Source organism: Leptidea sinapis, chromosome 15 (genome assembly GCF_905404315.1).
Source record: "Leptidea sinapis chromosome 15, ilLepSina1.1, whole genome shotgun sequence".
Lineage (NCBI taxonomy): Eukaryota > Metazoa > Arthropoda > Insecta > Lepidoptera > Pieridae > Leptidea > Leptidea sinapis.
In genome coordinates this window covers 6,271,915-6,295,631 of record NC_066279.1, presented here as the reverse complement: position 1 = coordinate 6,295,631, position 23,717 = coordinate 6,271,915, and the positions used below count along the sequence as shown (strand labels likewise).

At 33.4% G+C, this 23,717-nt stretch overlaps 2 protein-coding genes across 4 annotated transcripts in view; one reads left to right on the top strand and one right to left on the bottom strand.

The window, feature by feature from the left end:
* Positions 1–171: 171 nt before the first annotated feature.
* Positions 172–2,513, top strand: LOC126968221 (formylglycine-generating enzyme). The gene is made up of 4 exons (XM_050813089.1): positions 172–834; positions 915–1,086; positions 1,169–1,328; positions 2,146–2,513. The coding sequence occupies exons 1-4, from the start codon at positions 327–329 to the stop codon at positions 2,284–2,286; spliced, it is 981 nt and encodes a 326-aa protein (XP_050669046.1). The 5' UTR covers positions 172–326; the 3' UTR covers positions 2,287–2,513.
* A 1,501-nt stretch (positions 2,514–4,014) lies between these two features.
* The window catches only part of LOC126968224 (elongation of very long chain fatty acids protein AAEL008004-like), a 43,594-nt gene continuing 23,891 nt past the window's right edge, over positions 4,015–23,717 (bottom strand). Inside the window, exons 1-9 of one of the 3 annotated variants that reach the window (XM_050813096.1) lie at positions 22,112–22,351; positions 21,964–22,029; positions 20,773–20,855; positions 17,277–17,384; positions 13,179–13,262; positions 12,415–12,471; positions 9,774–10,016; positions 7,156–7,308; positions 4,015–6,142 (exon numbers count right to left, since the gene is read on the bottom strand). In XM_050813096.1, the coding sequence (XP_050669053.1) occupies positions 5,987–6,142; positions 7,156–7,308; positions 9,774–10,016; positions 12,415–12,471; positions 13,179–13,262; positions 17,277–17,384; positions 20,773–20,855; positions 21,964–22,021 (942 nt within the window). In that variant the 5' untranslated portion in view covers positions 22,022–22,029; positions 22,112–22,351 and the 3' untranslated portion in view covers positions 4,015–5,986. Of the gene's footprint in view, positions 6,143–7,155; positions 7,309–9,773; positions 10,017–12,414; positions 12,472–13,178; positions 13,263–14,018; positions 14,100–17,276; positions 17,385–20,772; positions 20,856–21,963; positions 22,030–22,111; positions 22,352–23,717 lie in introns of those variants that run through there. The other 2 variants (XM_050813097.1, XM_050813095.1) reach the window with 2 other exon arrangements.

Here is a 23,717-nt window from a genome sequence, read left to right as displayed (position 1 = left end):
TCAGTCCTTTAATCGACGGTCAAGGTGATCTAACTACATAACGAAATTGCTCACAATCACGAGTATCTGGAATCTGGATACTGAAACGCACTCGTCTAGCACTGCCACTCCGTCAATTTGACAGTGACGCTTGACGTTTCATTGCCTATATTTTTTAAGTTTTGTTTTTAAACTTATTGTTCTGTTCTTTTTATTTATATATTGTAATAGATCAAAATAATATACCATAAACCTGTAACATTAAATAATTCTAATAAAATTACTTACTCCATATTATTCTCTAAATTACTTTAAATATGAATGTACAAATAAATTGCTGAGACATAATGTTTGTTGCACATTTATTCATTTTTGTGTTGTGTCTTGGAACTGTATTAAACGAGAATAGTGGCTGTGGATGCAATTTGAACCGTGATAGTACCTTAGACCCCAAAGCAAATTATTTATTGTCTACTGCTAATAATAAATGCCACCGATCAGAACAAGAACAAAATGATAAGACAATGTTTTTAGTACCTAGTGGCGTATACCAGGTTGGCACAGATGATATTGTTATTGAGACTGATCAGGAAGGTCCTAGAACATTAGTAAAGATATCAAGTTTCTACATAGACAAGTGCGAAGTTTCAAATAGAGATTTTAGCAATTTTATCAAGTCCACAAACTATGAGACTGAAGCAGAAAGATTTGGGGATAGTTTTGTATTCACACTTTTTCTTAACAATACATATAAAGAAATGTTAAAAGATTTTCGCGTAGTTCAAGCTACCTGGTGGTATAAAGTAAAAGGCGCAAATTGGAAACATCCACATGGATCAGATTCTAACTTAGAAGGTAATAATTAATCCATCTTTTAAACATGGCTATTTAATAATTATTAATGTATAATATTACAATGTTTAGTATGTTTTAAGATTTAATGGACCACCCAGTAATACATGTGTCTTGGAATGATGCTCAGGCATATTGTAAATGGCGTGATGGTAGATTACCAACTGAGGCTGAATGGGAGGCGGCCTGTCGTGGTGGACTAAGAGATATTAAATATCCGTGGGGAGATAAGTTGTTTCCAAATCATACACATAAGTATGTATAAAATATGGATGTCTTCTTGAAATCAATTTAATAGTTTATACATAATTGAAACTTGATTTTATTTTAATTCTAGGGCTAATATTTGGCAAGGTACATTTCCAAATTATAATTCAGCAAAGGATGGCTTTATTGGGACTAATCCGGTAAATTTATTTTCACAAAATGATTTTGGTATTCATAATATGGCTGGAAATGTATGGGAGTGGACTGAAGATGGTTGGTCTAAAGATAAGGTAATTTAATTATTATAAAGTTGTGTTGACTCTTTTTGAACCAATATTGAGTTATAGCCCCATTTGGAAATTACGAGGAGTAAAATCAAGTGTTGCCTAAAAGCAGTGTGTTATATTACTTGTCACCTAAGGAACTCTGTATATGTTATAGGTAGAATTAGAAGGTTGATTAAACTTAAGTTTACACTGTTATAACTAGTGTTTTGTGTGAACTCCGAAAATTAAGCAACATTTTTTTTTTATTGTTTACCCATCTAGTGTTGGGTACACACTGACTGAGTAATGTCAGGTGTTGCATTATAAAATCATTACAAAGAAGTTGTATGGTTTTGTTATTATACCATATTATGCTACATAAAAGTCCCAGTACAAGCCTATATAATATATAAAAAAACACACAGCGGACCTAAACTGTTCAAATTGGGATGTGGCTCAAGTCCTAAGCACCCTTCGGTCGATTTGACTTTGGGAAACTACTATATTTTTTCTTGATTTAATCATATTAAGATTTATAATTGTTACAGAGTTAAAGGTACTTAACTATGTAATTGGTTTTTAAATTCACAAATTATTCGGACATTACTAATGTATCCACATACTGAATTTCATATTTTTTCTTAGGAATTATATTGATAACTATAATGTTCCATGTTTGCTCTCGAGTGAAACAACTAATCTTTACTATGTAGCACTACACCTGAGGATATCCGAATGCAACCATAGCCATGACAGTGACAATGATTGTTAACACATACTCAGTTCAGACTAGATGTCAATACACTACAATAACTACTAATAGAATTTTTATTATTTACAGCCTACAGAGAAAGTAAAAAAAGGTGGCTCATACTTGTGCCACAAATCTTACTGCTACAGATACAGGTGTTCTGCTAGATCTCACAATACAGCTGATAGTTCAGCCGGAAACCTAGGTTTCAGGTGTGCTAAGTCTGCTTAGTATTAGATCAAAATAATTTATTTTATATGTACTTAATTGTTCATAACCTTGCATTTAACAAATTAGGTTTTGGTGGCAACTTTTTATATTTAGTACCATATCTTTTAATATTTCGTCTACTGCGAGTATTGAATCTCCTCCTAGGGTAGGTGGTGATTTACCATATTTTAATTACAGTCTGCTTATTGGTTGAATTTTGTTGTGTTTAATAAAATGTTTACCAGATATTATGTGTTCTAATTGATTAAAATATCAACAGCTAACAAAAACCATTAATTTGGCCATTTCCAAGACATTAACTGTGTTATTAATAAACATGAAGTAAAGTTATTACAAATTTAAAACTATTTGTACTTATCTTACCTTAGTCTACAGAAATACATAACAGGGAGGCATAATTTTAAACTTGGAATAACTTTACATTGCGTTTATTAATAAGACAGTTAATGTTTCTTAATTATTTGTATCTTGATTATTTTAATTAAACATCAATTGTCTCCGATGGGAGGAATACAGCTGTTATAATCAAGTGGTTAATACTTAATCTTTAAAACGACTAACTCAGCGGCAACTGCGAAATTTGAATGCATGATGTTAATTCGGTACAGGACTTCGGACGAAATTAAACCAGTCACCAAATTGGACAATACTACTACACGGCCACATTATATTTGGACCTTGCTGGAACGTAAAGCGCTCCTCCCGTACCCCTTTCACCCCGTCACGCTCGTCCTGTTGCGTCAGTACGGTTTGTAGTTTAACTACCGTTATGTGCATGCGTGATATTTTCGTGCTATCACTCCTTTGTTTTTGAAGTAGTCATTACTCATTGGTACGTTTTCACTTTTGTCATTTATAGTTTTGTAGACTCTCTTAAGAGTTTTGTGTCGCTATAAAAGTACTGCCAGAAAATAAATACTTTTTTACTTATCCCAGACTCTCGTTGATTTTTCATCACTAATAATAATCAACATCACACAGTATAAGACTGAAAAAATAAGTCGGTTTTTTTATTTATTAGATAATAATAATATCCTAGTGATGCTTCTTTTGCACACCGTATCAAAGAGACGATGTGACGTCATCGACGTCAGGTCAGAGATGATGTAACCGGGTAACAGTACAGTTCAGCACTAGTGATATTGCACGAGTAGTTTCAAACTGAGAGTTGAACAAAGCATGCAAGATTTTATGACGATGAGTCACACGAACGGTTAGCTCAGTTGGTTAGAGAATTGGCACGGAACGCCAGAGGTCGTGGGTTCGAGTCCCGCATCGTTCATAAAATTTTATTTGTGTAGTTTCAAACTGTTTACGTGTGGTGATCACTTACATATCACTTACAAAATTAGTATTCAACTGCTCAAATATATATAGTTTGAATATCTATATATAAATACACTTTCTGTTAGAAAATAAATAACCTAATGATCTAGTCAAACAACTCCACAACTGAATAACTAAGCGATTAGAACAGCCAGGGTCTGACAGCCATGATTGTTTCAAGGGAATAGCAATGACAGTACAATATGTTATTTTTATGAAACAGCGCGCAAAAGAGTGCTGGGAGAGTTTCTTGCGCCATTTCTCTCTCCGAGCGCCATTACTTCCGTAGCGAGTGTTTAAACTGACATCAAAAAGAACTCTTAAGGAATATAATGCCATTTATAAAAATCCATATACCTGATAGTAAGCCTGAAAATGGAGGGTATAAAATAAATACATTGATAAGATCTTTACCCTTACTTTATTTGCCTTTTTGTATAAAAATTGCAATATTACAATAAACCAATTTCATTAAATATCACTATAGAAGGAGATTTTTATTTACAAATCGCGAGCAATAAGTTTTGCTGCTTGTAAAAGCTGCTGTGTTGTACAGGCTAGAGGAGCACCTTAATTCTGATAAGTACAAAACAAAACGGAAGACTAAATCACGACTCTAATATTATTGTTATTGCTCGAAACCCGTTCTCTATAATAATTCTGATATTGCTATAATTGGGACAAGTGCACCAAACGAGGCTAGTGACCTTGTGCCGGAGCGAATTCATCCTGCAAACTTGTCTTTTATTATACAACTTATTCATTTAAGATAACTAAATTGACTAAATAATTTTGTACCATTTATGGTAATAACACGAAATTAATTCTAAATTTGCAGTAATTGAGATATTTTCATATTTATATTTGGTATTAAATAAACCATAAATTAATAAGCAAACACAACCTCAGTGTCATTATAAAGGTATAACCTTTATTGCATTGCAATAAATAAAATTATAATAAAATCAGATATTAAAATACTGTTAGAACGCACAAAATACAGACTGAATTACATAAAACTGGCATCGTTAATGTTAAGATTCTGTGCGCTTAATTTAAACTATTGTTGAGACACATTTATTCGTTGTTGTATTCGGTAAACACTTTTCAACTTGAAATAACTTATACTTTCCATGTATTAAGTAATTTGGAATTATCAAACTTGAATAATGTTATCTGGTACTAAATATTAATATTACTAAACAAACCAGTTTGTCGATGTTCTATAGACATTTTAATCTCGCCCATAAATTTGATTTACTTAAAACGAGATTATTACATAACAGATTAAGCAGAATAAGAATACATTATTAGTTAACAAACCTATATTTTTATAACAATAGCTATGGTGGTAAATGAGGGATCACTGCAAAACAGTTTTGTTAAATTTTATTACAATTAACAATAAAACCATGTAAATGATTAACTAGTAGTATATAATAAAAACATACAAAATTTTGTATTTTTTAGTTATTTGCAGTGAGTGTAAAGAAATGAAGATATCGGTGTCTAGAGAATACCAGCGTTGAGAAGTTCCCAACATAATGCTGACTAGACACCACATTGGTTCTTTAAATTCCACATTGTTATTAAGATTTCTGTAAACTTTTTGAACCAAATATACCTTTTAATTATTATTATTAATAAAACATTTGATCTTGTTTATAAAACATAAGGGCCGATTTTTATTAAATAAATAAAAGACCCCAAAATACTATTGTTTCATTGCAGTTGATCATTTCGGAAATAAATATACGTACATAGTTAATATTATCATACAATTATATACAAACACACATCCCTCAAGGTACTATTCCCTAAAAGCGCACACTGTATTAAAAGTACAAAACGCTATGCGATCACAAAATAGCTACATTTTGTATCATTAAAAATAAAATATACACCATACCACCTCTTTTTACATCGGATAGATGACATGATTCGTACATGAGTTTGATTCGCTGAGTGGTCGCTTGGTGAGGGTCGATCTAAACGTTGGAGTTATAAAAATTTTTGATTGGGCTATCATAAATTTTCTACAAGTAGTCAGTTGTTTACAAAGAATCTATAAAATATGTATAACTCCAGTTTGCTGCCAAACAGACATCACAAAGTATTGTAATGTCTTCGCTTGGAATTCTTAAACATACATCTGATGGTTTAGGGTCTAGATAAAGGTTATGCCACATTAAAGCTTTCACCTTCACCCTGATTTGTATGTGGCACTTAGAATCAACATGTAGCACTAGAGAATGTCCACAAACTAAATAAGTCACTGCGCATGAGAAGCACGCGAGTCTACGTTGTCGCGTGACGTCATCACAGAGTACGGAATGCTAGAATGTCGTCACGTGGCGCGGTCTGCGGTCAGATGTCAGTTGCCCGCGGGAAGGACGGTTCGCGTCCGTACGAGTCCGTTGGTGTGCCCGTGGCCGTTGGTGTAGCCATTCTTTATAGAACCGTTCTTGTACGTTATCTCTTGTGCGTCGCTGATATCCGTCGTCACGGGCTGTGGCGATTTCGCGCGGACCTGCAATGAAACAAATGATAACATAGTATATTTCGCACCTAAGGAGAAAAGTAGGTCATTCTTAATGCGGGAGGCAATATCCTACTTATCTCACGTTGTGCGTTTACAATTTTTTTTCCCACCTGGATGAAAAGTTCGCTTTTAGTCCCTGGTACGACCGAGAAAAGTCGTCTTGTCGGAAGATAATCGGCCACTTTTGTCCCTCGTACCGAAACTACTGTACTAAAAGAGAGACTACTGTGACATCAGTACACTACACTCCCTCTAATGAACGCGCGATGACAATGTCACGCGGAAATTACACGCCATTTGTAATTTTTTAATATTACGGAAACTTCTTGCTAAAATCAATCGAGAATAATATATAGGTCCTGTGAACACAAACACATACTGAACCAGGAATACACAGAGCTATGAGATGAAGCGTAACTTAATCAAATGACAACCGCACAGACTAGAATACTCCCGGAGTTGTTTGCGATTGTATTAGGAATAATTCGTAAGTAATTCATCTCCTTTATAATAGTTTATTAAGCAACAGTTGTATAATGAGGGTCAAAAAAACACGTGTGGCGTGGGTCGTGGCTGTATAAAAGATAAATAAAAATAGATGAGCAGAAAAAAGATTTCAACTGATTGCTGTTTTGATTTTTAGTTGATTATTTGTTAATATATATCATGTATATGTAGGTACCTACCATGTTCTTGACAATTTCGGGATCTAAAATCCAAACTTATATACATTTTTTATGACAATAAGGGGACATGACGACCAGGCAGTACAGCTGATGGTAATTGACACGCCGTGCCCATTATAATACAGTGCCGCTCAAGATTCTTGAAAAACCCAAAAGTTCTGAGCGACACTACAATAATTGCGCTCGTCACCTTGAGACATTACCTACTGCTTCAGGGCAGAAAAAGACGGTGTGGTACCTATAATCGAGCCGGCATCCTGTGCAAAGGAACCTCCCACTGGTAAATATATATACTAAGTATGAAACCATATTTACCTTTGGTTTGGAATATGACTGATTGTAGAAGTCTTTGAAGAGGAAGAAGAACATAACAGCGTGCATGCCGATCCACCAGACGAAGGCTCGTGGGTAGTCACACTCAATGAATAACAGTTGGAATGCATGCACCATGATACCAACAAATTGGGCCTGTGAACATAATGTTTTACATGTTAGAATAGAAAATGTATTAATTGTACACCAATACTGTTTAACATGACATAGTTTCGTAAAGAAAATTGTATTATGTTTGTAATAAATTAAAAATGCTTCTAATTCTGGATTAAAACAATGGCGATCTTGTGCAAGAGAGGTAACCTAGCTCAGCTCGATTCCTCAAGGTCATTGGATTGGTCCCCAGCCTTAAGGCGACACTAAATGCCAGCGACCTTGAGCGATATGAGTTCACGGCAAATATTTTCAAAATTCTTGGGTGGAAAACAGTTTACATGCTTACAATCCTCGTTATTCACTACTTATCTGAATAAATGAATTTTCACAAAAAAGTACAAGCTATAAGAATAACTTTTCTGTGAAAAGTACCAAAAAAATGCGTCACGCCATGCCAAAAAACTTGTTTAACTTCGAAGAAAAGTGGTAGTTCAAAAAGGCTCGGTAGTGTTAACTATAACCAACAGCAAACATTAGCAACCTACAAATATTAACCTTATAACCTATACTTTAACCACAAAACTTGTCCAAAAACACCATGTTTACGTGTTTTCTGCTTACTGTTCGCCTTAAGCTCGCGAATCTGCCACTGCATATCACCCGAGTTAAGGAAGTGATTTTTGAGTAAAATTTTGTTTAAACCGCTATCCATTGAAAGTTAAGACTGTGTCTACCTAAACCTATATTAAATTTTCAGTGTTTTAAGTATCATATTGAAAACAAGGTTAGGTTGTAAAATAATTGAGTAAAACACGTCATCTTTTTATAGTTCTACTTAATAGAAACTATTCAAAATTTCCTTATATTTAAATACTACACATTTTAAAAATATTGTCCACTCATACTTATTGGGAGTGTTTCAAACTGTCTGGACATTATGAACAATGTCCTATTATTGATCTGACCTATAACTTATGTAGTTATTTTTCTAACATTTAATTAGTTACCTATTTATATTCGTCTGATCGTAATACTTTTTATTCACAAATAACTACGAATAATTCCGTTAAATTACAGTAAACAGTTACAATACAGTTCTGCACAACTACTATAATCCCAAACAAAGAGAAAGTAAATACTACGTAAATTAGAGGCGTGACTGCCTGAGTAAAAATTGAAATTTAGAGCAGTAGTGGTTTGACATTGGCGACGAAGTATAATCCGGCTAAGTATGAAAGCGAACAGTTGCTTAAAACGTAATGGATTTCGGCTATCTCCGTTTTTAACAAGATTATAGCCGTCATCTGTCAATCTATCAATGACTGCACGTTTCATACAATCGCTTTTTTCTTAGTTTCGCTAGGCTGATGTATAATGTATGGCTACTGCCAGTGTATGACACAAATAGGGGTTTCTATTTTTTTTAAAAAAAAGTAGAGTACTCATATGAATTAAGAGAGTAATTAAGTGTACAGATTAATAATTAGACTCATATAATTAAATGATTTAGAACCATTCATGCCATCATATGTTTCTTCCTTCATCACCTTGTCGTATTGAAATGAAATTAATGACTTTACTAAATATTATTGGGCATTTAAATTATTAAAACTTTCGTGAGTCATTATTAAATTATCTGTTAATACGGCTTTACTCACGTTTTTGTCGGTGTCGGTACCGACTAGTTTCGGACCATTCGGAGGTCCTTCATCAGGGTGAGTGTGGTAGGTTCGCGTCAAAGATGAAGGACCGAATGGTCCGAAACTAGTCGGTACCGACACCGACAAAAACGTGAGTAAAGCCGTATTAACAAATAAGTTATTAGGCATGTCTGCCGTGCCAATAAAGTCATATTATGTAGATACCTAACAACAGTGTAGCATACTCTACTAGTGTTTTTTTTATAAAATATACTCTATTTAAAGTACGGTGGCAGCCCGAACTATACTTTTCCAGAATACTAATACTCGGCTAGTATAAGAGCAGGTATTTAAAAAAACCCTATTAGTATTAATTAACATCTCTCTATGGTTTATAATGAAAAAGTATTTCCTGTATTAGTTCTAGGTATTGCCGCTCAATTTTTTTTTATAAAATAAGGGAGGAGACAAGCAGGACGCTCATCTGATGGTAATTGATACGCCCTGCGCAGTACAATGCAGTGCAGGATTCTTGAACAACATAAAAATTCTGAGCGGCACTACAATTGCGCTCGTCACCTTGAGACGTAAGATGTTAAGTCTCATTTGCCCAGTAATTTCACTAGTTACGGCGCCCTTCAGACAGAAACACAGCAATGTTTACACATTACTGCTACACGGCAGAAATAGGTGCCGTTGTGGTACCCATAATCTAGCCGGCATCCTGTGCAAAGTAGCCTCCCACTGGTAAAATTATGTATTTCAAGACTCCTGAGCTATTGTACCTACATGTATCACCTGGCAAAAGATACACTCGCCTCGTCCATTTCCATCATAAAAAAAATAGAGAATGAAAATTGTTACCATTTGCAATGTTGTCAAATATTTCTTCCACCACAAGTACTTCCTCATTTGCGGCCCGAGCGCCGAGAGCAGATAGTAGGAGTACATGACGATGTGCACAAACGTGTTCAACAACCCGAAGAATGTGGAGTGACCGCCCGGAGTGAACTTCACACCGAACCAGACCGACATTGGCATCACTCCGTGGTGGATTACGTGTAGTGTAGATACGTGATCAAATTTCTTTCTTAGCACAAAGAAGATCTGTAAAAAGAAATTGTTCACGTGTAAATCAATTATTGTTCTCTCACGGTCTTAAAAATAAACTTGGTATAAAGTTATGCCTGTGAGTAAACCAGGAATTTGCAAAACGTTGACTATATAGCCGACAACACTTCGAATACAAAAATTATTCTGAAATTTCCCAAATGTCAAGCAACCTTGTAAATAAACGCGGGAAACGTGATACGTCCATATAAACCAATCTTAATCAAAATGTCTGTATTTTGTAAACTTTTTAAATATTCTTGGTTTATTCCCAGTTGTAACTAACTTTATAGAAAGTTTATTTGTAAGGCTGACAGAGATCGCGACGGAAATTTAGCAGCGATAAAATATTGTATTTGTATTATAAGTCAATTAAATCATAGTTTATTAATAGTAATACGTATTATCTTAAACTTCTCTTTTAATAAATATATTATATACAGTCTCAGAAAAACATTAGTTCGTTATACTGCCAACAGATGGCACTGTTTTTTTTTTGGAAATTATGTGATTTATCACTTATACACACACTATTATTATTATGGCAAATCTAAAGTTTTATAGTGGTGTTTGAATCATTAAATTTGATAAAGAATAATTATGGAAGTCTTGGTGCTCCGATAAAAAAGACGATTAAGAAATAATATATAGATTGTGTGTATGTGTATAAAGAGTAAAATATTTTATTTTTTAATACAACTATGGAACGAAGATTACGAACTGCTGTGAACGTAAGCACATAGAAATAAAAATTTATGTGACTTTTCTTCTTTGAAGCTCAAAATATCTTTAGGTTATTAAATGATTGTATGAACAAAATTAAAAAAAAATTAAGGAGCTACTAAAATTAAGCTATTATTTCTTTAAAGAAATAAGAAATATAAATCATAGTGTCTATAATACAGCACATGACTTTAAAAGACAACGAGTTTCTTTTAAATCATTCTTTCATTCATGCAATTTTTTATGTTTTAAACACAACATAAATGAACATTAAAAAGTGTCTGAGATCCGCGTTAAAAAGTCTAAAATAATACATTATATTTTGTTACCAACATCGTAATACATTCATATAAAATAATGAAACGTGTCAAAATCGTGCAATAACGATATAAATTCATTCGCTCATCGACCCTTGCTCACATGATATTCGTGATATCATACGAGTCAATTTAACTTTTAAGTGGCTCGTAAACTCTCAAAATATCTGTGTATTTCACGAAGTTCTATCACGATTCTATGAATTAACACGAATATTAATTATTCAATTTTATGATTTGATAACACCCTAATACTTATAAACATAAGTATGTGGTATAGGTTTGGTCTAAATGCGAGGATTGGTAAAAATAGATTTGCTGCAGAAATGTATACAGCGAGTGTTGGGAAAGTTCGACCTGGGTAAATACACATGCCAGTAAATCGCTGGTATGAAAGTTACTGGCATTTACGAGTAACAAGCACACTGCGGATACATTTGCAAGTGATACTGGCATGCAAGTTGTGCCCTTGCATGCCAGTAATACCATCGCGTATACACAGGACAGTTCGTAAGAGAATTCGAACCTATTCTTGTGCGCTAAAAATGGATAACAATCGAAGTGGATTAAACAAAATCAACGAGTCCGCTACTGGCATGCCAGTACCTGTCGCGTCTGTTAACAGTTGCCAGTTTGGCAATCCCCGGCGTCCCCTCCCTCAACGGGCATGCAAGTAGGTACATCAAATGTTGTGATAGCTACATATATGCCAGTTAGCGTATACACATTACAGTAGCTGGCACGTATGCAATGAGCTGGTATGCTAGTGTGCAAGCCATGGGCATGTGTATCCCGAATTCCCCAGCTTAAGGGTTATGGGTGAAGAGCAGTAAGAATAAAACGGGATTTTACTGTCCAAGTATACTCGTGTCTTGTACCGAACCGTACTCGGACGCCGACATCCGATCTGAGTAGACAGGCGGACGCGGTTCTACTGGTATTAATTACTTATAGGAAATTGTCGATCACAGCCGGAAGAAACTTTGAAACCGTGCGGTATTCAAGGAGCTTTCGACCGAATTTCTTGCGCGGTGTTTCCAAGACGATCTGACATTAAAAAAAGCGCGCACTAAAAGGCCGGCAACGGTCCAGTGATTGCTCTGGTGTTGCAGGATAATGTGCACTATAATATATTAAATATCTAATAAATGTTATAGGTACCAAACTTACTCGATATAATATAATAAACATATTTTGACATGCAATTAAATTAATAAACGTGGAAATTTTAAAAATAATGCCTCACAGGGATTTATAGCGAATACTCTTTACAGATCCAACACAGAACTATAGTTTAATTTTATGTAACTGACTGTACATAATATATAACAAGTTAAACAAACAAAAATACTCACTGTATCAAAAAATTCTGTGAACTTTGAAAAGTAGTACCACCAACATGCATGTACCATCTGAAAATTTACAATAATATTATAGAACCATTTTTATGTTAAATTAGTAAATTTGAAAATTCAAAAAAATAAAGCAAAATCTTATATTCAGATCAAAAGTAAAAAAAATCAAATTAAAATTATTTTATTCCAAAGATGGTTAACACAACTTACTTTCTAGGTTTATGAAATAATGTATGGGTATGTGTGAAACTGATTTGTTATTATAACATGAAATTATCGAGGCTAAGGGTACATATTCAGAAATGTATCTCAAATATTTTAATAATTATTTTTCAAGTACATATTTTATCACAGTATAAAAAACTATAATGAAATATAACCTTAGCCTTGCTTTAGTCACAGAGATTTTTGATGCGATATTATGAATGAATTCGTAAATAACTACGATGGATTGATAAATGATGGGATGCATGGATCACGCGAAACACCAGTGTTACGCGAAACGTATTGAACATGCAATGTTAACACACAATTATAACAAACATACAAACAAAAACAAATACAAAGACCGAGGGGCAGCTGAATCAGTGAACACTGCTGAAAAAAACATACGTGTGAGAGTGCCTCGGTGGGCGAAGCTTTTATGGTGGGAGTTAACACTGTGAAGAGTGAAATTTTTTTAAAAGCAAACATCAATATGGCACCAAAGAAAAACATAGGGTTCCTAGTAATTGGAAATAATAAATACTGTAGATTCAATTCACCCTCATTGTTTGTGGATGTTTGGAGTGGTCGACCGGCTGACAGTGAAAGTTATACCTGCCTGTGAACCAGCCTGCGGCCCCGATCTGAAACAATACGCCGACACCTGGCCCTATGTTATTTGTATATTGTGTGACGTGTGGCAACCATGACGAGGAGCTAACCTCTACGCCCCGGCTCCCGCCCTGATACCAATTAATGCACTACCGCATGGACTCCCAACCAGTGGGTTACTAGCGGGCGTGATGTGATTCAAGGAGGGGAGGATGTTTGAGCTGTATATAACTTTATATTAAAATTCTAATGCGATGCGAAGTTAGCGACACATAACAACACGACCTCCGCCTTTCACTATAATGTACCTACTTGTCGATTGAATAAAAAAAAACTAATTCTTTTATACTATTGTTTGTTATATATTGTTATTTCGACTCCCCATTTAAATCCCGCGGATATTTATATTGCGGCGCATAAAGTAAAAGGTTGGGAATCCCTGCACTACAGCATTGAGTCATCAATCCCAGACAGAACTGTATTCAGGGCCGACTTGATGACATTAATTCTTTCAATCATCAGCAGTAGGTAGGTAGTGCATAGTAGGTATCAGTTTTGTTATACGTAACTGCGTAGAACCTTGATGTTAGTAATATCATAACATTACATCTATATAATAAAAATACTTTGTACAACTTAAATAATAATAATACCATTGTTTTATAAATATAATGTCGCGGTTGTATTTACAGGTCCTGCAAAATAAATGAATGATTATGTCATATTTACAGTGATGTTAGTTCGTTTGTTGAGGGTAACAGGCAACAATAGTTCATCGCATCACTTACTCTATTAGCTATGGGATTGTCTGTGTAGTCCACGGGTTGGCATCGTAAGCTGTAATGATTGAGCCAGCCTCCCATCATGCTCTGGGTACATTGGTTAAAATCATATAGATTTTATTATGATTCATTAAACTACGTTATACCACATTATATATATACCAGCTAAAGAAGGATAGAAACTACGTACAAACGTTAAATATAACGCACGCACATAAGCAGATGTCATGCATGTGTCAACACGGCAGGCGCAAGCGCAGGGCTCGCGCGACTATCAGCACTGGGACGTCCGCTCATTGACCTTGTTGAGACCTGCGTCTGTGTGCGTGCGTCGTTTCGAAAGTTTGTACGTAGTTTCCATACTCCTTTAACGTATTTATATACTGTGGTTATACTACTGAAATCCTGTTACATGTCTAACTATAGTCTATACAATAGCACACATTGTTAGAAGTTGAATAAATATAACATAATAAGGTAAGTACCTACTTAATATTATAAATTGCAAACAGGAACTACAAGGTCAAGTGTTAACAAATTAACTGAAAAACAATCTGATATTTACACAAATTTTTCACAATTGGATTTTGCGATAGATAATATTTTTTTTATTCTATGACATTTCATACAGAACTCAACCTATTTCCATATACTAACTAACTATATATTTCAATAGACAAAAAAAATGAAGAGTTAATACTTATAAATTGAAACGGGTTAAAGTAAGAAATTGCATTGGTATTGTATTTGAAAATAACCTTAATTCTTAATGTACTATGCATACTTTAAAACCGAAATATAAACAATTGAAAGTCAAGCAATTCAGTGTCATACATTTTTTAAATTTAGAATCTTCTAGCTGTCATGTGTAAAATTTCCATTTGAAATCTCACAGCAAGGCGTTTTAATTGAATCAAAACTAGCCAGTAAGCCAAAACAGCAATTTCACACTTAAACCCTTATTAGTGATAACAAAAAAAAAATCAAATAAACATCAACATTTTAACGTGCTGTTTGAATAGTTCCGTAACGTCAATAATAATACCTAGGTATTTATAAAGTTACATAAAATAATATGAATACATAATTTTTACCATCATCGGGACACCATATCAAAACATTGCAATAAATAATGTATTATTGGAACGAATAAGTAACCCTTTGTGTATTGTCTCAACATCTTTGTATGTAAACATATTTTTCATATTACTTTTGACACTGTTTAATCTTTATTATTGGACTTTATTTTATGTTTAAAGAGTGTAATTGGTTATAGGTCGTTCTTATTAACAATAAATAAATTATAAATAAATAACATAATGCAACATAGATAAAAAGTTGTAGTTCCATTACATCTGTGTTTTTGATATATTGAGGGATTTTGATTTGGAAAAAATAATGAATTTCTTTTTATTTCAGTCACAAAAATGGTACAAACATATAGGATCTGATCTTCCATTAAGTGAGGAACACCTGTGCCAGAAGGCCTTGTTCTTCCATATTAATTAATATTAACAGTACCAAAAACTAGGGATAACAAAATAAGTCTTTAAATATATACTATAGCAAAAGAAAAATATTATACGAACAGGATGTCTGTGTGTGTGTGTGAGTATGTGAGTGTGTGACTGTGCGTGTGTGTGTGTGTGCGCGCATATGTGCGTATGTGTGTCATTGTTATTTTTTTTTTCCTATGAACATATTGTGTATTGATCACATTAAATCCAACCAATTAGGGTGTATTGGAGGAATCTTGAATATTCATTACAATTCTCTATAATTTAACCATTGGACAATATATAAATAATTCAATACGCCTGATTAATGCGTTGTTAAAATACAGCAATTGAATTAAGTAATCAACAAATTAACCTCGCAATATTACTATCAATACCTCGTAATAGTCAACTAATCAAATATTAATAAAGCCAAAATTATACAAATTATTCCTTCCGTTTCTAATTAAATTAATTTCAAAGTCAATATCAAATAAATGAAATCATAATTAGTATGAGTGAGGTCACAAACAATATTAACAACTATGAGAGGTCATTTATCTACTAAAGGATCTACTAATTATTATATTTCATATCTATACTACCAATTGTTTATGACATAATATAGTGATATGGGATGTGCATTAGAAATTCGCATCCTGAATTTGGAGTTCCTATTATAGGGGGTTTACACGGGTAAATTTTCGCCATACGTCTAAAATCGGTCGTCTAACGGCCGTTCCCAATATACTATCTACAGATAGAGACAAATTACTACCTTCTACTGCCAGTAATTAGCTATCTATAATCTGAAGCTGTCCCAATTTATCCGATAAGTCATTCTTATCGCCTTATATTGGGAAGCGCGAACTTCTATCGCTGGTAAGCTATACGTCGTCCTATTTTCAGACTGCGTGTACGGATAAGGTGAGTTACCGTCGATAAGTTTATTGGGACAGAAAAGTCAACGATAGCTACGATTTTTTTCTCAAGTAAGAAATAGACTGAATATTGGGAACGGCCGTAAACGACAATTCAACTACGCCTGAAGTCACAAAAATCGCAAAGTCGGATGCCACGTCGAGCCGTATGCGGCGGCTGAACAAAAACAACCGTCATGTTAATGGTCAGTTGCAGGCGATCGCTCGATTTTCATAAGCACTTCTTGAATAATTGAAGTACGAAACATTTCGAGGCTGGTACGTGAAACACCCGTTCTGCTCAGTAATTTCTTTTAACAAGTCGCATGCTGTTTTTGCGGTGCGGTGCGGTATAAATGACGTGGCGATTAGATTTTTACAAGCTATGCGACGGGCGACTTGCCGCACGGCTTAAATCGACCCCGTGTAAACCCCCTATAAGGGTTTATTTTATGTGGGTTTTTCCCCCATTGAATTGACACCCCGTGGAGATTTGTGTTTTTTTTAATTTGCGTTTGCATTTACGCACAACGGAACAGTTTTTCATGTTTTCAAGTACTAGTAATTAGTCTCAAAAACTTATTGTATAATATAATCATTGTTCAAAGGCTATCCGAAAATAGCTTGCACAACCTCAAATTAAAATGGTTCAATAAAATTAAAACTACTATTTTCCGCGCTTTAGGGATTGAAGAAGGGTCTGTTTATCACTCACCCTTTCCCCCTCCTCCAACCCTTAATTAAGGATGCGAATTTCTAATGCAAACCCGTGATAATACATTACATTAAACCTATTTGACTGTTAAATATTAAATAATATTATTATTCACAGCATGAATCATTCTTACCTCATAGAAGAGCCAGGCACTAAACAGCACTTGTAGAAAATTGTACCATATTAAAACTTTTTGGAGGTCAAAAGGTTTTCTGTTTTCCATAAACCGTGGCCCTAATACCTGAAAATTGAATAAGCTTATATTTTCATTTTATAAATGAAATGTATACAATATGTTATGTTCTCAAAGGGATAACCCTCACTTCTAGGATAAATGCACAAATAAAATTTGAAAAACAAAACTTTATGAACGATGCGGGATTCGAACCCACGACCTCCGGCGTTCCGTGCCGGTGCTCTAACCAACTGAGCTAACCGTTCGAGTACCGCCTCGTTATAAAATTCTGTTTGCGTTATAGTTGAACAAATCAACTCTCAGGTTGTGGCTTCATGGTACTCGAACGGTTAGGTCAGTTGGTTAGAGCACCGGCACGGAACGCCGGAGGTCGTGGGTTTGAATCCCGCATCGTTCATAAAGTTTTGTTTTTCAAATTTTATTTGTGCAATGTAATGTATGTAATTGGTCAGGTAAAATTCACAACATTTCGTTATTCGTCAAATAATACAAAGACCACATAATGGTAGAATTAATTATTTTATATGAAATATTTTTGTATATATTATGTTATAAGATAGACGACCCATATGGCACATGATTAGTGATCCACCCACTGAGCACAGAGATCCCGGGTTCGAATCCCGGTTGTTGCAAACACTTATATGATGAATATCGATGTTTGTTCCCGAGTCATGGATGTTTATATGTTTTTTATATAGTTACTAGCTGAACCCAGGAAACGTTGTATTGCCAAAAATATGTGAAAATTTGAAGTTGTATGTATTTTTTAATGCTGACTCATAATCAAACAGATTTAAAAAATGTGTCAAAAAAATTTAAAAAATATATTTGGTGTGGTCCCTTAACATTTAGGGGGATGAAAAATAGATGTTGTCCGATTCTCAGACCTACCCAATATGCACTCAAAATTTCATGAGAATCGGTCAAGCCGTTTCGAAGGAGTTTAACTACAAACACCGCGACATGAGAATTTTATATATTATATGTATATCATATTAAATTTAACATTCCTAGCACCCATAGAATGTATAGGATATGCCTAGTTTGGGGCAAGTTAATTTGCGTAAAAATAAATATTATTATTATATAATATAAGAATATTTCATAAATATATGCAAGAAATTTATAGAGAAATTCTTAGTGCGAAATCTACTCTGACGGCAACTCTGTTCATAATCTCGCCTGATCGCATGATAAACTGTAAAAAAAAAAATTATGCAAAGTGCAATCAATAGATATTAATTGTAAAACACTTTATATACACGCAATAATTTTACTTTTTACTCAAGAATCAACATATATTTTTCCTTAAATATTCAGCAAACAAAACCTTAAAGTAGAACAAAGATTTTTAAGGTTTTAATTAAAGCTGGCCACTAAAAAATGAGGCATTGTAGAAGAAATTAAAAACCAAAGAGAATCGAAGTTTTTGTTCGTAGTTCTAAAATTTTTTTTTTTTTAAAGGCGCCAAGACCCTATAGACACCTAAAAAACAAAATGGCGGAGTTGAATTCTCTTTACATTACAATAATTACAGAAATCAAATTTTCAGTTGCTTGGCAAGTCTTTTAAGGCGAAGGGTAAGTAGAAAACACGCAAACATGATGTTTTTAGACAAGTTTTGTGGTGAAAGTATAGCATTTAGAGCTATGAACACTACTTAATCCTGTTACACATATCCTTAAGTCTTATTTGTAGGTTGCTAATTCTTGCTGTTGGTTATATTTAACACTGCCGAGCCTTTATGAACTACCACTTTTCTTTGAAGTTAAACAAGGTTTTTGGCATGGCGTGTCGCATTTTTTTAGTACTTCTCTCAGAAAAGTTATTCTTATAGCTTGTACTTTTTTGTGTAGGTTAATATATTCAGATTAGTAGTGAATAACGAGGATTGTAAGCATATAAACTGTTTTCCACGCAAGAATTTTGAAAATATTGGCTTTGTTGCATAGATGGCGGACCGGCAGCCGTGAACTCATATCGCTCAAGGTCGCTGGCATTTAGTGTCGCCTTAAGATTGAATCTGTGTGAATTGCACACCTCCCGAGCCGATCGCTTTGCTTGAAGAGGGCCTAAATATGCAGGAAATGATTTAGAAGTAGACCTACATTATCGTCATGACCTACGTACGTTATCTACATAATATTTTAGAAACAATATCGTGAGACCATAGATAATTTATACGACTAGACAGAGCCTCGTGCTTCTTGACAAGCGATGAAAATAAGCCAGGTTTACTACTTTAGTGACAGGCTACGTCTTACACTCGCTATTTGAATGTTACTTTGTGTTAGTGTGTGTGCATTGCTCAAAATAGAGGTTAACAGTCAACCTCAATTTGTTTCGACGTCTTTAAACCGTCACAGTCTGTCTAGACGTATAAAAGATCTACTACTCACGACAGCATGTTCAAGGTCGAAAGAAGAATATTACACGTTTACAAGACCAAATGGTAAGAAATGTGTGATTTCACTCACCAGTTCTGAATATGCGATAGACAGGCGCACCGATGGGCAACAAAGCTACTTGGCAAATTCGACAGTAGAGGTCGCTAATTTTTACTGACAAATACCTATTCCATCCACATAATGCAATGGTCTTTTCAGTGTATGCAGTGAGCAAGTGATACATTGCAATTGACTATAAATTGAATTTATGATTGTTTGGCCGGACATATGACAATTAGTGTAACAATCAGTTCATTTACAGCATCAAAAAACCATATAACAGAGTTGTTTTCTATTAGCTCTGAACTAAATAATATTGACTTTTTTATTAATTTTTTCATGAACGGACACTTGTTTAACATCAATAAGGTTTCATATACAAATTTTTATTAATTTAAAAAAATATGTTAGGTAATTTTGAAACAATCAATATCTTGTTCCCTTAATTATTTTGGGGGGTGTATAATTTGAGTTAGTATATATAGGTATATTATAAGTTATTAGTAAATCTAATATATAAAATTCTCATGTCGCGGTGTTTGTAGTTAAACTCCTTCGAAACGGCTCAACCGATTCTCATGAAATTAAGAGTGCATATTGGATAGGTCTGAGAATCGGACAACATCTATTTTTCATCCCCCTAAATGTTAACGGTGGTACACACCAAATTTTTTTGACATTTTTTTTTAAATTTGTTTGATTATGAGTCAGCATTACAAAATACATACAACTTCAAATTTTCACCTATCTACAATCAATAGTTACTTTTGTATCGCGATTTTAATATCAGCAATACAACATTTGCTGGGTCAGCCAGTATTCTATAAAATTATCTCTGTCTATATTAAATAGACATTTAAAATAATATGTGTACTGTAATACTCTATAGTGTATTTACAAAAGGTTTTTTCATTCATTAAAATTTAAGTTAGTAACTTAACTTTGATTTGATCATATTTTTAAATAAATTATATTAAACTTACCTTGACTAGATAAACATAACTTAAGCATATTAATAATGTAGGAAATGGTGAACTCATCAGGAACCATGAATTTGTGCGAGGATCTGGAAAAAATAATTATTTTATTATATAAAGTGGAACTATCTTTAATGAACATCAGAATAGCACCTTAACATTAAATATTTTTTGAAAGAATTAAAATTTGTGTCTGTCAGATGTGAAACATTAATAATTTAGTAAAATTTACATTATTCAATTATCTTTAACTTTCATTGATTTTATTAAATGGTTATAATAACACACAGGTTTATCTAGTAAAATATATTCTGGTTCAATTTTTTTCAAGGAATAGGAGGACATTGAGGTATGGTAAAACATAACCATAAGAATGGTTAACTTGATATCGAAACTTGAGATTGTCTTGCACCATTTAATTCAATACTTTTCTTATTGAAGTGGAGAATATTCCTTTAAAGAGAGGAATTTTGTTCATTCATAGTGATAATGATATTAAGAATTTGTTTACAAGAATAAGGTTAAATAACACTTCAGATCACATACTATAAGAAATGTGGTCAAAGAGACACCATGAAGTGATTGATTTATCGAAACATCAAGTGAACAAGCAGTTCTTAAAATAAAGATGCGCAATTATTCAAATAGCTCTATGTTGGGGTTAAATGGTTCTAGCTAATATTGGAGTGAACCAGATCAGAGATAGGAACAATACTGTATATTATGTGGGTCGACCTGAAGCTTAAAGAGTGCTAAAATGGCCAACTTGTTATATAGTAGATGACCCCCATTGGCATTGGCAATCACTTGGTATTAGTATGCAATAGACAAAGTAATTTAGAAGTGTTGTAAAAGAGTGACAAGAAACATAAACTTAGATCTTCTCATTCTCTTTAATTTTAAAGACTTTATGTAGTAAAATAAATTAATTGATTATACATTTGTATGTTTTTATTTTAACTATTTGTTTGGTTAACTACATATTAATAATATTAAAATATTTAATCAAAAAAGCTTTATAGCTACATCTTTTAAAGGTCAATCTGTGCAGAATTGCTTTTTACAAATAATAAAATTAAATAGAAGTAGGTCAGGTTGTAACATCACTATTCATAGGTACAAAATATAATAACTAAGGACTTTAAAGAGTTATCCACTGTGAAGGTTATATTTAATTTAATATATTATTATACATACCTCCATGTTTGTTCATGTAATCATGAATATTATTTATATATTGAAGCACCAATGCCATTATGTATTCTGAAAAAAAAAATAGCTTTGTAGATAAATGTGGGGCACCAGTATTTTATAAAATTAGCACAAGCAGATAACAACCGTTTACCTGTCTTGTCTTAAAATACTTTGATAATGATAACCAATTTGATAACGATCGCGATGGTACTATTTCTAAATATTAAGGAAATTCTGAACGTATTTTTAGCCCATTTTTAAAATTTAATGTGCGTTTATTTTTATATAATGATTTACGATGACGGTATATCATCATAATACTTTACAGAACATTTTTATTTTTGTCACGTTCAAATTTCATTCACTATTCAAATTTCATTTAAATCTAATTATTGACTACCTATTGAGTAATAATATGACATGCACAGGCACTAAAATCTACATTCAATATTCATTCAGATTTCATTTCAGGAATTCACATTTTTTAGACAGCAACAGAACTAGAAGAGATTAGATACATGACATTTAGACTTGGACAGATGACAGATGACACTGGAGTAGCATGACAGCATGTCATGTCGGTAGGTAAGTACAAGTAATTACATGTGAGACATATTATGTAGGTAGGTACCTACTCTACCTACTTATTTTGCTTTTAGAGCATCATCATAGAGAAACCATCTCCATTATAATTTCGATACTTCTTGGAGATATTCTCCTTTTAAATAGGTTATCTCGTTACTACGGATAGTGGTATGCTGTCTGCTTCAGACCAATCCTGAAATGTATACTACTTACCGCAATTAAAATCTTTCTATTTATAAAATTATTTACTATAATGAAAAGACTTGGCAGTATGCTGAAAAGGCTTTAGTAGCATAAACCTACCTATTATGTTTGACAATATCGAATTAAAATTTTAAAGAAGTATGTCAAACAATATCTAATTTACTTGTCTGACTGTTTTTCCTCACTTGTTGTTTGTTGTTTACTGCAAGTATGTAAACGAATAAAAAATAATTTAGTTGTCAGCATTCATACAGCACTATCTTATTTAAGACGAGCGTTTTTGATACACTATCCTACTTTTATCGATGTCGTGAACTTGCACATCATAAGCAACACGTAAAATTTATGGAATTAAATTAATAACGCAATTAATTATTAAGTTGTGTCTTAGCTAACCAATTAACCTAACCTAACTAATAACTTCTGTCTTATGGTTTTGTCTCTGGTAAACACTTATGTAACAAAACCCAATGCAGCACTCTTTACTTGGCAGTGGCTTAAATAACAATTAATTAACATTTTCATAGCTTTTCAGGTTACGCTAAAATGAAAAAGTCGTCAAGTGAAAGTAATTTGACTCCGTTAATTACGTAATTGATTTATACGCTTTAGGAATCATTAATAATCCTTCCCCTTAATGGTCCCTGGATAGTGATATTATTAATATCTTAGTACCTACAAATTAATAATTTTATGAATGCTTATAATTATTATAGCCCTCTTAAAAATACAGTATTCGCCTGGAATAAAGCCTATCTCAGGATTGAATCCCTAGCTTAAGTCGGGAGTTTACATTTATGGTTTGTAACCCTAGCTGGAGTCAAGTTAACCTACCAATAAACTCTTAAGTTTCGTAACATATAGATACTCCAGATTCATGAGAATCGTATATACCTCATTACTTAGTTCACGTAGAAATACAAAATAATACAAGTAAGTAACTATCGTTGTACTTAAATTAAATAATC